General features: G+C 38.8%; 1 protein-coding gene and 1 long non-coding RNA gene across 2 annotated transcripts; one reads left to right on the forward strand and one right to left on the reverse strand.

Annotated features, from left to right (window-relative positions):
• Nucleotides 1-1657: 1657 nt before the first annotated feature.
• Nucleotides 1658-8423, reverse strand: LOC141907559 (uncharacterized). The gene is made up of 3 exons (XR_012619509.1): nucleotides 8145-8423; nucleotides 4034-4083; nucleotides 1658-2937 (listed from the first exon to the last, which is right to left on the reverse strand). It is a non-coding gene; the product is annotated as an uncharacterized LOC141907559 (long non-coding RNA).
• On the forward strand, nucleotides 8117-14024 carry LOC141907558 (uncharacterized). Its single transcript, XM_074797242.1, has 3 exons — nucleotides 8117-8127; nucleotides 8385-8934; nucleotides 12052-14024. Exons 2-3 carry the CDS (start codon nucleotides 8403-8405, stop codon nucleotides 12345-12347), a joined length of 828 nt encoding a protein of 275 aa, XP_074653343.1. The 5' UTR covers nucleotides 8117-8127; nucleotides 8385-8402; the 3' UTR covers nucleotides 12348-14024.
• Nucleotides 14025-14826: the final 802 nt, after the last annotated feature.

Here is a 14826-nt window from a genome sequence, read left to right on the forward strand (position 1 = left end):
ACGCGGCCGATTTCAGGTGCTTCGAGACATCATTTTCTTCTAAAAATGTTACTTTTTTGTTGAATGATAAATCTGAATCTGAGTTTACACTACAGAGATTGTGTTATCATTAGTATGATTTCTTAGGCAATAATCTCAATGAAAGAGGCCCGAACTACAAGACAAAATACGATCGATCTATCTCGAATGATTCGTTCATACGTGAAGTTTCTTATTCATATCGAGTGATCAGCTAGATCCAACATTCCAGCGACAAATATCTGTATTTATCTGATCCTGAATGATTTATTTACTTCCACATGCAAATAATGTCGCAATCTTCTGATTCATGTAATCCTTCTCGTCGTTCCAACGTCACGGGTTTGTTGATTTCGAGTTCGTTCCTCGAGTCGATAGACTTTACTATCAGAAATTTGTGTCTCGATGTTTATACTAAATGTATGATTCCAACTGGACTCAAAGCTGCTATTTTGGTAATTTGGGAAATTTCTGAATTTCTGAAGAATCTGAATTGCTTGGTTAGAAGTGGAATCTGAATTGCTTGGTTGGAAGTGATAATGTATTTTGATTCTAGCTTAAATCTAGTAATTTGAAAATGGATTTATCAAAGTTTAATTTCTATTCCATTCTAGTCCGTATGCTAATCCTCAAAACCTGATTGATTAGGGAATCTTTCTTTTACTGTTTTTTTTTCATTTCGAAGAAAAAATTGTGCAAAATCTCTGCGATCTTTTTCGAAGCGACATGAATCATGTTTGCTGTTTTGCTGTAATTTTTTTCAGGTAAAATGTTCATACACGTTTATGTACACCAAACAATCCTCGATTCTCCCGCCGTTTTTTAATACGTAGGCAGTAGTTCCTGTAAATCTCTGTGAGGGCGCCACCTCCATATAACGTGCTCACTCTGGCCGAAAAAAGCGTGTCACGATCATGCAAATCGGACTGAGACGAAAATATTTTATGCTAATGCATTTATTCAATTCAATCTTTGCGTTAAGACAGAGTTCAAACAAAGTTTATGATTGTAGCATGGTTATTATTTGAAGACGCAATAAAATGGCATAACAAGGACATCGATGTCTGCAGCTATCAAAAAGCTTTTTATCGTTGGCTACATTTTTTTTTGTTTAAATAGGCAACGCCTTCTTAGCTTACTTCTTTTATCTCTTGATAATCATCTTCAATTATCATGCTTAACTTAGAAACGTAATTGCTTGAAAAACACAATATTCATTTGTTATAAGGAATGCACAAGTAAGAAAAGTCGTAATCGTGATTTTCGCTATCAGTGCAAGTTTAGCCAATTATTTGCTATTCTGCAAAAAATGATATTGATAAACTTAAATTAGCAAAAAGATGCGAATTAAATTATCTTTGTAGATTAATCAGCATTCATTAAATGTATATATAAGGAAACAATATATGATTTCAAAGCAGGTTTCGAATTTAGAAAAGTTGCAATATCTCCAATCCGGTCATATGAAAATGTCGATTCGTGTGTTCATACTTACAATAAGATCTCGTAAAGCGTCAAAGTCTTCATTTCGAAGTCATAGTAGATGGTGTAAGTAGCAAATGTTTCAATGTACACTGTAGAATGGCTTGTGGATTTTGACTGCACAAGCTCGGTTCTACAGGGTACGTAGAAACCCGCTGAGTTCTGACGATCCTCTAACTCCGTTGCGCCGAAAAACTCTTTCAAAAATCCGGATCCAGAATGATTATTGTAACGAGCGAAATCTACGTACGCACACCTATGTAAGATACTAGAATGGATGCCATCCTCATCTCATGTTGTTACGGACTGTTAAGAGCTCCGAAAAGCAACAAATTTAAATATGGACGAGCGTTTTTTTTACTATTTTGTAAAACTGATTTAATATCCATTTAAATATCTCTTCTATATATACAACTTGAACAGCTCAGTATGAGCTATTTGTAACGATGATTACAAATGCGGCGGTGACCACTGAAAGTCCAACAACGATGTTCAACACGAGAATGAAAATATCAATGAATTCGAGGAATCGACTTCGCGTGACAGTTTCAGACTGTTCCATGTTTGAAAGAAGTTCAATGAATCATCTTATTTGATGTATCTAATTTGTAAAATTCGAATCCATCACCGGCAAGGTATCCCTTTTTTAGTTCGATCTCTTCAGAAAGAAGCTGCAAAAAGTTCAAAATCACTTGCGGACGAAACGGCAGTGTACGTCATTACGAAATGTTGTTAACTTGTGATCATCAATCTGGTATAGATAATTTCCAATCAATTTGAATAAATATCCATAGATTTCGTAGTTCAGTGACATGGTTCACGTGCATCCGTGGAAATTCCCCAGTCGTCTAGCTGCGCTGGACACGATTTGCAATTTACAATTTGCCTTTGAAAATAATCCTCACGCATTCGAAATTGTCACAGTTCAACGAAAAGTCAGCGAAAATACTCTGACGGATGAAAATATCCCGACTCTGACCACCGTTTGTGTAAATGAGACTGTGTATGTTGAATGTATGCGAATATGATGATCGTGTATAGATCGTATAAACCTATACTATTCTCAGACTTGCTATACGTTCGTGCCAGACAAACACTTCTGAACCCGGGGACGCATTGACACAGGGGTGTATTGATATTTTTATTACAACTTTTTATGATGTAGAAGTTTTATTACAGCAATTCTCACATGGTTTATTTTGTTTTATGATACCGCACACCACCGGCCAAAGGAAACCAAGTAATGCATAATCTCGTTAACGACTCCCTTGATCTCCAATGATCTCGACACCGGAGATTATATTGTACTGCGCTTTCGGTGCCGCCATCGCCAACGCCAAAGTTCAAACGTTCACAGCCGAGTCGTGGCTTTTTTCAAAAATGTAATTTATAGCTGGCTGATAAAAGAAATCTGACATTCATATTTTGTTACTTGCGCTTTTGAAATTGATTTTTATGCCGAAGAAACTGTATTTCCCGCAATGATAATCGGTGAAAGATTTACCTCCCAGTAACGAGATGGTTTGGCAATCGAAAATCGCTAATCAAGGTTCGATTGAAGAAAAACCTGACAGATATTCGAAAATAAATGGGCCTATCGTTGGTGATTTGTCGCTGTCTCTTCGAGTCAATTCGTAGGATTTCGTAACAGTTTTGTATCGTAGGGAAACGGAATGTGAACGAAACATTATCCATGGTTGAAAAATAAAATTGAAGGTTTTGCAACTAACTGTACTGCTAATGTAGATGTATGAGGCAAAATGCTAAATTGTTTTTCCAGAAGCCAACATCATTATGCGTCCAAAAGTCAGGAACGATTAGTCTCAATGACAAAGACCGCATAAACAATATATAACCATTAAGATATATCTTTGTAGGTTTGCGATCATTTATTGGTCTTTTATGGCTCAATTACGTCTATAAATAACATATCCTCGTTCTTCTTCGACCGATTATAGATTGTACATTTCATACCTAGTATATACGCACTCTAAATGATCATTTATCTTTCATTCGGTGTTCGCTTTTTATCATTAAAGGTGTCGGTAAGAAAACTCACCGGATGGAAAAAATATAACACCACGCCGAAGACAAGGTAAGATGAATTATTCATCCCAGTCGAAACTGACGTTGAGATTGAAATGAAATTTGTAGACACGTTAAGGTACGTCGGGTAGAAACAAGTTAGCATATCTTTTGAACAAGCTATGCAGAGCCTCGGATATTTTACATAGACAACTCATATCAATATGACAATATGGCTGCTGTATATTTTATAATTTCTCCATATGGTAGTATTTCTAAAGAACTCAGATCACGATTGTGACTGTAAAAATACGATATTCTTGAAATTCAATCAGATATTAACAAAAATCTAACGACAGAAACTATGGAAAGTAGAAAAGACAGAAAGTACACGTTATTTCAAGTGTATTATTTTTATACAAACATATCAAGGTTTTGTAATTTCAATAATTCTAATGAACGCAAAGTCTTTAGACTAACAGAGAAAAAGACGCACTAAACGACTCACCTAGAAAGGTTTGTGACCCGTGGTTCGACGCTTTTTCAGTCACCTGCGATCTGAAAAAGAGAGCAAGCTCTATTAAAAACACCCCTTGATTAAAAAATGACGAGACAGTCAACGTTAAGCAGATTTAGACAATTCAAAGATGGCTGCGCTGATACTACGGGCGCCACCTCGTGATAGAATTACGAAATTAAATTTGCGCTTTGACATATTTTCCGTATGGCATCAGTACCGTACTGCGAAACCAAGATTATTTTGATCGGAAACGAATCTAATTCATGCGCCGATTCGGGCTTTAGCTACTTTTTTGATGTAACTTACGGAACATCTGCACAGCTCATTTTGGGCGATGTCGGAATCGTTTGTTTCGCTAGCGATAAATTATGCACCAGATGTAGGAAAGTCGGCGATGCCACTGAGTGCAACCATGATTTATGCGCGGTAACCTTGGTTGCTAGTCGAGACGACGCAGCCACACCCAAAAGTGACTGGTTCCCGTCTGACCTAGTTACAAAGTCGTGGCCCCTGCTGTTACCGGTGCAAACCCATAAAAATGAACAAGCGTAGTTTTGAATGGCGGGAGCTTCTTTCTATTCCCGACAAGGAGTTTGTCCCTAACAACGCCGTGGTAACAAACTATTTTCGCCCTAGACAGATTTACGGAACTGTAAAGTTCCATTAAGAAACATAACGTGCTTGTTATGTACGGTTATCCAATCAGCTTGGGCAATTCGTACGCAATAATGGTACTCACCGAGTGCAAGGCAATAATTATACTTTATTCGAGGTGAGTGTGGGTCGATTTAGCGCCAGCTAATTGGTTAGTTCACTCACGTGGCCTCCAAATTTATGTTGACTATGAAGTGATAAAATTTTATGTTCTTGCCATGTCTACAAAATATGTATTTGCTTTATTCGATTTTTAGTCGAGGATTTCGTTAGGATGGGATGGATACTTAAGTTTGCTCCGCTCGGATTCTGCGGAATAGTCGGAACGTTCGGTAGAAAAGGATTTATTCTCGAACTTTTCTCGGATATGCTGGGTGGGACTACGCATAGTAGAGCGTGTAAGTACGCCCTTTTTTCTATTCGTCACTTATTGTGTGTCACGGAATCTGTTTTGCATATAATATTATTGCGTGTAAGTGATGTCTGCGACAGTCAGAACGCTGTTCATTTGTTTAAAGATTCTTTTGTCTTCACGTCTTAGATTGTCATTTTCATATATGTATGATATCATTAGTTATGCGTATATACATGTATACGGTTACAAAGTCAAAACCGGATGTAGGTTAGCCAATACCATCACCATCCCAACATTGACTTGAAATTCGTCAATTCGGTTTGACGGAAATTCCAAATCCTGTCTGAAACCAGCCTTTCCTTCTGTCCCACGTTATCCGTGGTGCCATCGTAAGGGTCGAAGTATCGTGTAGCGACTTTTTGCCCATTGAATCGCCTATAAAGAGGGTGCTCTAACATCAAAGGGACCGCAACACAATTGTTCAATCGAACATCAAGTGTCTTCGAGATTCGCGTGCCGAACCCAACCGTTTTCGAGTGATTGCGGCCTTGGAGCTTGTTTGGACATCATGGCGGCAATGTGGTGATAATGGCAATGTGTTGCCAAATGATAACTACATATTTCGAGTGTTTGACAAATTCGTTGTGCCATTTTCTTTCTTTCCTCGCCATTTGTTACTTTCATAGAACTACTTTCGCCGACTTATTAGTTAACTACTCTGCGCCATTTTACCACGCACTTTTTAACCCGTCGGATTTTCGTAAATGGAGGTTTCTTTTATTGCGATTTTCCTCGTTAGGTTGACAATGTCACCAGGATTTTACGTAATACGATCCGAGTTTGCTAAAACGTGCCTCAGCGCACGTACACAACTTTGCACTCGGTCAACTTTCCAGTGGAATCTAGGTCAGTAAAAAATCATCCATATCGGATGTTTGATTTCGCCATTAATCACTGACTTTCTGGGTCAACCTTTGATAAGCCAGTTGAAGTAGCCGTTTGAAGTGCGACAAGCCGTAATAATGCAGAACCGATAATTCCAAACCCTTCATTATGATCTTACTCCGTCATAATTAATCGTCCACCATTTTCCTTCAGTGGCGCCACTGTACCGTTTGTTTCTGCATGGTCGCAGTTGTCTGAATGCCAGACTTCTCAAATTGATCGTATACCATAGATTGCATTGCCAATACAGAATTTTTGGAAGTCAACGATTTTTTTTTTCGTACGGTTTGTTTCGTGTTCAGGTTTGGTGTTATGGAAATTCTAAGTCTAGATTCCGCTCCTTCCTTAGTTTCCTTTTTTAGATAATATCTAATCAAAGGTTCGATACCCCCCCCCCCCCCATGAAAAAAAAACATCATACGAAAATTCCTTGTAAAATCATTTGGACTTATGACTATATTTTGTGAAATATTCTTTATAGTCATTCTCACTTTATAAAATTAATTCAGTTTGTATTCTAAATCAGAAAGAAATACATTCATTTTCAATAGACTCCTAAAATATTTCGGCAAAAATCTAACGGGAGTCACGATTCTAAAGACTACCTATACCCTGTAGAACCGAGCGAGTGCTACATTTGAACACCACTCGTTTCTCAGGGTACATGTATTCTGGTCTAAACGTCTTTTTACTTCCTAATGAAATCAAATTATTTATATTTCATTCATCAAAATTTATACCGCAATTACGAAATTATGAACTCAACTTCAAAAATAAACCAAAGATATCGCAGGAACATGCAAAGTAGGAACAAGTAAATTAAGAAGTAAATGAGCAATGGCCAAGAGACATGACAAGGTTATCAATAATTGAAATTCATTTGGAACATTTTCGATTGCCAAACAAATTAATAACTCTAACAGTTCATAATCTAACAATCCATGTATAATTGTTGTTACGAATCGAATATCTCATTCCTTTTATAATATCAATATCACTGAGATCATCAAAATAATTCTTATCAAACCCCGTAGAAGCATGGTATATATATGAATAAAATGCGCGCTAATAATACATGAAATAAATATTGTAATAAATAGTTGACAGACTGTGAAAAAACGGACATAATAAAAATGAGGTTTTTTATCATGCTGTTTGATAATTTTAGATATCTTGTAAAATATATGATTAAACGGAAACATGTCGTATTTTACCGAAATGCAATTTTGTGCACACTTACCGGACTTCGCGTGTTATTTTCCGTATATGATATATTATCAACCGATGATGGGACTTATCAAATATCATTGCTACTTTACGTAATAATCTATCTATAATTTTGGTTTTCTAACGGCTTCTTATGGCAAAATCTAACGTAATGAAGAAAAAGAAAGCAAATTTTTAAGATCGCTTGTGCCTATGCGAAATAAACTATACAAAATGTCGATATATACTCGTGAAACACGTAAGAAGAGAACAGCGGGAAAGTCATTACCGGGGCAATAAATGTAAAGTCATTAAATCATTCTACAACTATAAAACCGTTTATGAGGTTAATATTTACTTTAAAATAATTGCCAATCAATTCGTCATTCGAATGTAGAATTTGAATTCGTAATGTGACGAACGACGACGGAAGTTTTACGCACGCGAGCCTTTTACCGAATTCTCGAATTCGAGCGTATATCAACTTGTTGAATCGATGATTTATATTAATGAAGCCTGCAAACACAGCCACGACGCAATAGATTAAATGATAAGATTATTTCAATATTACGTATGAAATTGAAATGGCGTAAGATAAGTAAATTCAATAATGTTCAGCTATTAATATAGTTTTGAGTGTTGTTATAACTATTGTTTTACTAGATATCATTATGGATAACCGAAAATGTTTATCTTTTATAAATTATACGATTACTAAGAATAAATTCGTGCGGTTAGGTCTATATACTTTTAGGTTATCTTTATTATACTCATTGAACCGCGTTCAGACGCGCTTCTATAAATCAGTTTACAGAGAGACGCATCTCTTGAATTGGCACCATCTATCATTAGATATCGGTGCCCAATGAACCCAAAAGGCTTATCCGATAACGGAAACTGTCACGTACGGAGTAAAATACTGGTAAATAAATATCTTACTATTTCTGCAGAAGTAACGTATGCGTAGCGATATGTTGATGATATTCCGCGGCGCACGGATACCGACGCTTCGAAGTCGTGTGTCGGTTCGATCGCGCTAAGCCGTAGCGGCTTGTAACCAAGTGTATGATTGGTTCACGTTTTTTTCCGTCGGCCTTAGTCAACTTTGCATGCATATTTTGACCAGAGCGAAGAGTAAAGCTACAAATCATTATTACACTGTGTTTATATCGTTCACAGAATGCAATCTCGGGAACTATGATGAGCTCTTATTTTCCCCCGTCTTTTTTACCCCCGTCGTCGGACACGCAAAATTTTCAGGGCAGTTTCGTGAATTTGACTCACCACCGGGCCGAGTTATCCTACGAACCGTGCGTCACGCCGACGTCGTTGGGTCACGAATCTTCAGTTCTCGGCTCGTACGGAGGAACACCGCAATCTCAAAACTGTCTAAGCCATCAAGCAGCACTCGATTCACCACAATCCAGATACACGGATGTAACCAGTTTACAGCAGCCTCAGCACGACTCACAACAGCAACAACAACAGAGGTACACGCCGCAAAAAGTCGAACCCGGCTGGAACGGTTATAATGGAAATCTCGGACATAATGGACATAACGGTGGGCTAGGTACGATACCGAACTGTTCGACGTTAAACCCGGCGGTGGTCAGCAGCGATGGGTATATTCCGAACAGCTTACCAGCTGGGGCGGTAACACAGGCCCCGAGATGTACCAATACTACTCCGCCTGTCCCGACGACGTTCTATCCATGGATGGGGATCGTTGGTAAGTAAAAATGTCTCTTTTATTTTATTACTTACGATATAGTAGGGAGCTATAAAATCACTTCACGCCTGTAAATGGCTATCCCGGGTCATAAACTGTTCTTTAACGTGTATACTGCGGCTATCAATCCCCGCTACATCATGATAGCGACTAATTTACTGGCTGACTTTAATTTAGCCAATGTTTATGACTTATGGTATATGACATCACAGCTACTTAGTTTTTATGTAAGGCTCCCCTATGATATCATTAATGTTTAAGTGTCTCGTATATAACTTTAAACGAGGGATTCGGCGCGCTACGTCGGTAGTGTGTCGGTGTATGTACACCATTGTATCATGTCGGGCTTCATAGTATTTTTGCGTGCGTATTTCTAATTCACTTTTACCTTAAACGTATCTCCCGCACCGTAACATCGACGCCGTATAAATTATTCATAGAAATAATTGATGAAAAGCGCACACGGTCACAGCATAGGATACTTCGAAGCGAACTGGATTAGTAGGTTCTGAAATTGAAAATGTGTTCTATTTCGAGCATACTTTTTTTCGAAAACGTCGAATGTTTTTTTTTTGGTATATCGCACAAAATAAGCATCTATTTGATCGTAAGCGGTCGTGGTCTCTGGCCTCTTTTGACTTTGAGCGTGGGTGCACACCATATGCAAAAGCAATTATCGCTCTTGCGCTCTCATATTGAATATTTTATCAGCAATAAAATACCTTCGAAGATTAATGCCATCATCAAAAACAACATCGTGAAAACGCGCCCATGAGTTCATCCACACAGTCATTGTATCCGGACTCAATCGCGATATGTATTTGTAAACACAAAAATGCCCTATTTTATAATTCCTTCTTTCGCGTTAGATACAACAAAACACGTCAATGTTACTAGAACTGCTAGGTTATCGCGAATAAACCTAGGTCACCGAAGTTAAACGAAACAGCCAGGCGGCGACATCAAAGGCTTCGTTTATTGGTTTATGACCATCATCTTTTGTCGCGATTTTGATCGTAGTCTGGCGGTAGTTCCGCCATCTTCGGCTGGAAATGTCCTCGGCAACCCCCGTGAGAATCGTTATCAGACATGTTTTCGCTGACGATGACTGAGCGATTCACTATGTTCATATATCTAAGATTATGAAATGAAATACTGATGATAGATGAAGCTGGGAAGGATTTAAGCTCAGATCTTTATAGCCAGGCCTAGCTACCAATAGATTTAAAGTTGCGATACATCTCATAGAATACCACAGAGTTCATTCTCGGATTCGTCGCGTGTTTGAACTTTCAGGAGGAATCTCCTGTCTATTGTACTTATTTCATCAATGAAAATATCCACTGAATAGACGTTATCATAAGCATAGCACAGCCAGGGAATTTCGGCCGTAAATAAACGCTGCTAATTGGAGATTTTTCTAATATTCCGCGGGACGTTGTTCATAGGCAAGGATTAGACAAACAATTGCCCTCCGGTCGGCTATAAATCGTTTATATTGAGCTCGGCTAATGTTCGCTAATGTTCGGCAGTGTTCGGTGCAAAGCAATTCGCAGGAGTGGATACGTACACAGAAATATGCACAGATACTATACCGAGCGATTTCTGTTGACAAACTCTCAACTTCCGTAGTAGAAATTATCGTAGAAAAGACTCGAGATATTCGGCTTCGGGCCCTGAGTGAAGGTGGAACCGACTTTTGATAGTTTATTCATCAATATATGTATAAGATCTGCCAATCTGCCCTACATGATTGATAGGACATCCCCGAGCCTAAAGGCTGCACCAATAAAAGGGGATTCGAATGAGGAGATCGTAATCGCCATTCATAGTTTTACCGTTTTTATTAGAAGCTATTTTACTTACTCTACACTACACTATTTTACATTTGCGGGTCATGTTCAAAGGCTCTAGTATATATGAAGTATAAAACCACCATCTGTGGAAACTGTTTGCTATACGAACATTAGCATTTTTAACCTAGCGATAAAACGGTTCACGGAATTGTCCCTTTATGGCATACGCCGTCATGTACGCACCCGTCACATTTCAGCGTGAAGTCAAAGTCCCAACATGCTTAATTATAGAAAATATAGAACCTCGATTGATTATCAAAAGAACAATATTTTTTAGGAGGAAGAGTACTTAAAAAGTGCGCTAAAGAAGTAAATAATCACTCAATGAACACACGCGACCGAAGATAAATGAATATGATACCGAGTAAAAAAGCTGCGATATCAAATTCATTTAGTTCATGCTAACACCGATAAAAGCGTAACTGCAATATTATTCATCAGTGACATACACCGTGCCTGCATTAGGTCGCTCGTTCTTTTCTCATTCAATATACACAACGACGATAAATCAAATTAATGTGAACGCACCGAGAAGGCCCTGGTACCTTGGCATAAATACTGCGCTGTCAAAGCAATGTTGTGCGCTAGCAAACAGGCCATATCTCCCGGGGTCTAGCGTCGCCCCGGCCACACTCGCACTCGAGTGAGGACACGGTGTGCTTAGGCTTCCTGTTACCACAAGTTACCCGATAGGCGACGCGCCATTCGATGCTACATAGTGATTCCTTTCATATCCCCAAACTTAAAGATTCTCCCAGGGGTTATTGTATGGGATCTCGCCGCGCCTTCGTAACAATTCCCTATTTTTTAATACGCCTTACGTCCACGACGTTTCAAGCGGAAGTTACAAATGTTCGGCCGTGGCTGTGTTAGCCGATTGCGCTCGCCATCTGAGAGACGTAATCGGCGCCGGGTCGCTGTAGCGTAGCCGAATAACGGCCTTTTACTGCCAAGCGTGAGATTGACAATTGATGACTCACAAAAGCCTTCGACGCCATTTTGCGCAAAGCGACGACACAATCCATGTGATTTCTACCTAGCTGGAAATTGTTTTAATTATAGATACATTAATCTTTACGCGTTATAGTAATATGTGGGTATGATCGCGCTGGATTTATGGCTTTTGTCATGAAGCTGTTGAAATATATTATCGCGACAAATTTTTCTCTATTACCCACTTAACACCGGTGACAAATGCAATTATTTCATACAGCCAGTCCACGTTTCCGTATAAAAATCTGCATTTTCTGTGTTTTTACAGGTCCGAACTCGGCACAAAGAAGGCGCGGTCGGCAAACGTATAGCAGATACCAGACGCTGGAGTTGGAGAAGGAATTTCAGTTCAATCATTACTTGACCAGGCGACGGCGGATCGAAATCGCGCATGCGCTGTGTTTGACCGAACGGCAAATAAAGATATGGTTTCAGAACCGGCGCATGAAACTGAAGAAAGAGAGGCAGCAAATCAAAGAACTGAATGACGGTAAAAAACCGGACATCGAAGAATTGGAGAGTCTTTGTGCGGACGCCTCCGAAACTTCACATTCCCCGTCGTAGAATGTATACGTAGCGCGCATCCTCCAAGGATCTCATTGTTTAGTATACCTCTGTGTAATGAAATCGTCAGTGACGTCACAGCGTCCCTGACCCTCTACTAGTCTGTGCTCCTATGAGACTGTCGTGTCGCATCCCATCTCATTGCAAGGACCGGTGTGAGTTTTTTCTGCGAACGATTGTTGTTAACTATATCGGCGAACTGTATAGTTCACAGTCCGGTATAAAGACTTATTCGGATGAAGCAGAGATTTGTGTTTGCGAGGTTGAAGCTTACCCAGGAAACGCTTGAAAGGCGCCAACGCCTCTTAATGACTATATGATATCGTCGTAGGTCCCAAAAATTGCCAGAATTACGAAATATGTGTAACTTTCTGTTCAAGTAATGATAAGTATGTACGTTGTATGATTGTAATTTCGATGCAGAATACAAACAAAGTGTTTGACTCCCTCAAAACTGTCCAATTACTTATGGTTGTGTTAATGTTGGCCTGATGGGGGTAAATGCATGGGTACCACATTGAAACTTACCAAACTTGATCACCGTAAAAGGTCTTTGGGGAAAAAGACGAGTAAGTGGATGACGATAGGGTGGATAAACCTGTCATTCATGTAGGGTGATTGGAAATGAATGCTTGACGATATCTTAGATGTTTGACTGTATAAAATATAGTAAAGCATTGTACGATCATTTGTTTTTTTGGTTTTTATTCAACCCGAACGCGCACACGTAGATGTATTTTCTTTTTTTTTTGAAATTTCAACGTTAAGTTTTTGCATTCCAGTTAATGTTTCATTCGTCGAGATATTCTATCCATATCATATAACGCACCTAATTTAGGTATATGCCTGAATTTCTACTTAAACCAATATTCGAACCTGATAAATATTGATACCATGTACATAAAATGCCGAAATGAAGTCAGCTACAAGGTTTTCTGATGGTGGCCATCTCGTTATCTTTCCATTTGTTGCAGTCTACTCCATCCCGCCAAATAATCAGCTTGATTTCATTCGGGAAACAAAAATGGCTGATTGTACTACGCCAAGCGGTCCAATCGAGGCTACAGATACAAAACAATGAACGAGGACCGGGGATCTGATGTACAACATTGAATAATGTAACATTTTGATAATGTTAGTCATCTCTTAAACCTAGAATGCTGGCAATATTTTGGTAAATTTCGGGTGATTAGATGTCTAAACGTCCAATTTCTAGTCATACGGGACGCGTTTAAGTAATGAATAGGGTTTTTTTGTTGCAAGGCAGCCTAGCCACGACTACGCGAACGACCACCAAAACCTTGTATAGGGTCGTCTGATAATTTGGCAGTAAAAATATTTATAACCATATGGAATTGGCATTATTAATTTATGTAAAAACGGGTAATAGTGATCTATAGTGCGGTACAACTTTTTCGTTTAGTGTCTTATTTTCAGATTATTTTCTATTGAAAAAAAGGATAAATAATATTGTGAATATCATTTATCGATGCATATGATGTAAAATAATTAGCCAAATACACTACGACTAATAGACGTTGATGCTACCAAAAATACATAAAAAAGTTAACAGTGAATGTATGAAATTTGTGAAATACATATGAAGCTCCTTTGTGTATTTTTGATGCTGCGTTATACAGTGTAAAAGAGTGCTCAAAGAGCGAAATATAGATTGGAAAAAATGATATAATAAATGTTTAGTACTTTATTTATTACTATAGATAAGTTACTTTATAGTTGACGCTGTAGATTATAGTGATCACCGGTCGGTGGATTTGGTCGATAGATTTCTACACGTTCGCATCGAGGGATATCTTTTTTAAAAAATCATATCGAGCTCACTTTGGATGAAATCGGCTCATTATCATCGTTGTTGTCAGAGGAACCCACCGACTTTGTAAATTCTAAATAATATCATCATTATTAGTCATTACCCAATGCGTTGTCGGCAATTTTGCCAGTTAATATACCCCAGACACGACAGAACACCTTTGCCGAGGCTGTGCAATTAATGCGACAATGTCGGGTTTGTGCAACGAAGCCATCCTGATGATCAACTCGCGATCACGTGTAAACTCCTCGGGCGCTCGTAAATCTCGCGGCGAATTGACGCCGTGTACCGGTAATGGCTGCCGTGAACCGAACGGGAATCGACGGCGCACAATAATCCAATCCGCAGACGATTCGGCTGCTAAAACAGATTGATTTTCTTCGGCGTCCGATGCCGGAAAGATGTCGGTGAAGATCAGGCTATTTCATTTCCGAGACGCACACCAAGGTCGTTTCGATTATCGACGCGTTTTCCTTCACAAAACGAGCTTAGATACGTGACACACGAGCGCCGAAGATTTATTCGAACTGTACTCTGAAAAAGGGAAATAGAAAGTCATCGTATTTAACGATCGAATGCACCCGACATTCATTGATCATCCGGTCTGAGAGTGAACGGAATCATGAACGAAAAATCAGTTGTTTATTG

This window comes from Tubulanus polymorphus, chromosome 6 (assembly GCF_964204645.1).
Source record: "Tubulanus polymorphus chromosome 6, tnTubPoly1.2, whole genome shotgun sequence".
In the NCBI taxonomy this organism is placed as follows: Eukaryota; Metazoa; Nemertea; class Palaeonemertea; order Tubulaniformes; family Tubulanidae; genus Tubulanus; species Tubulanus polymorphus.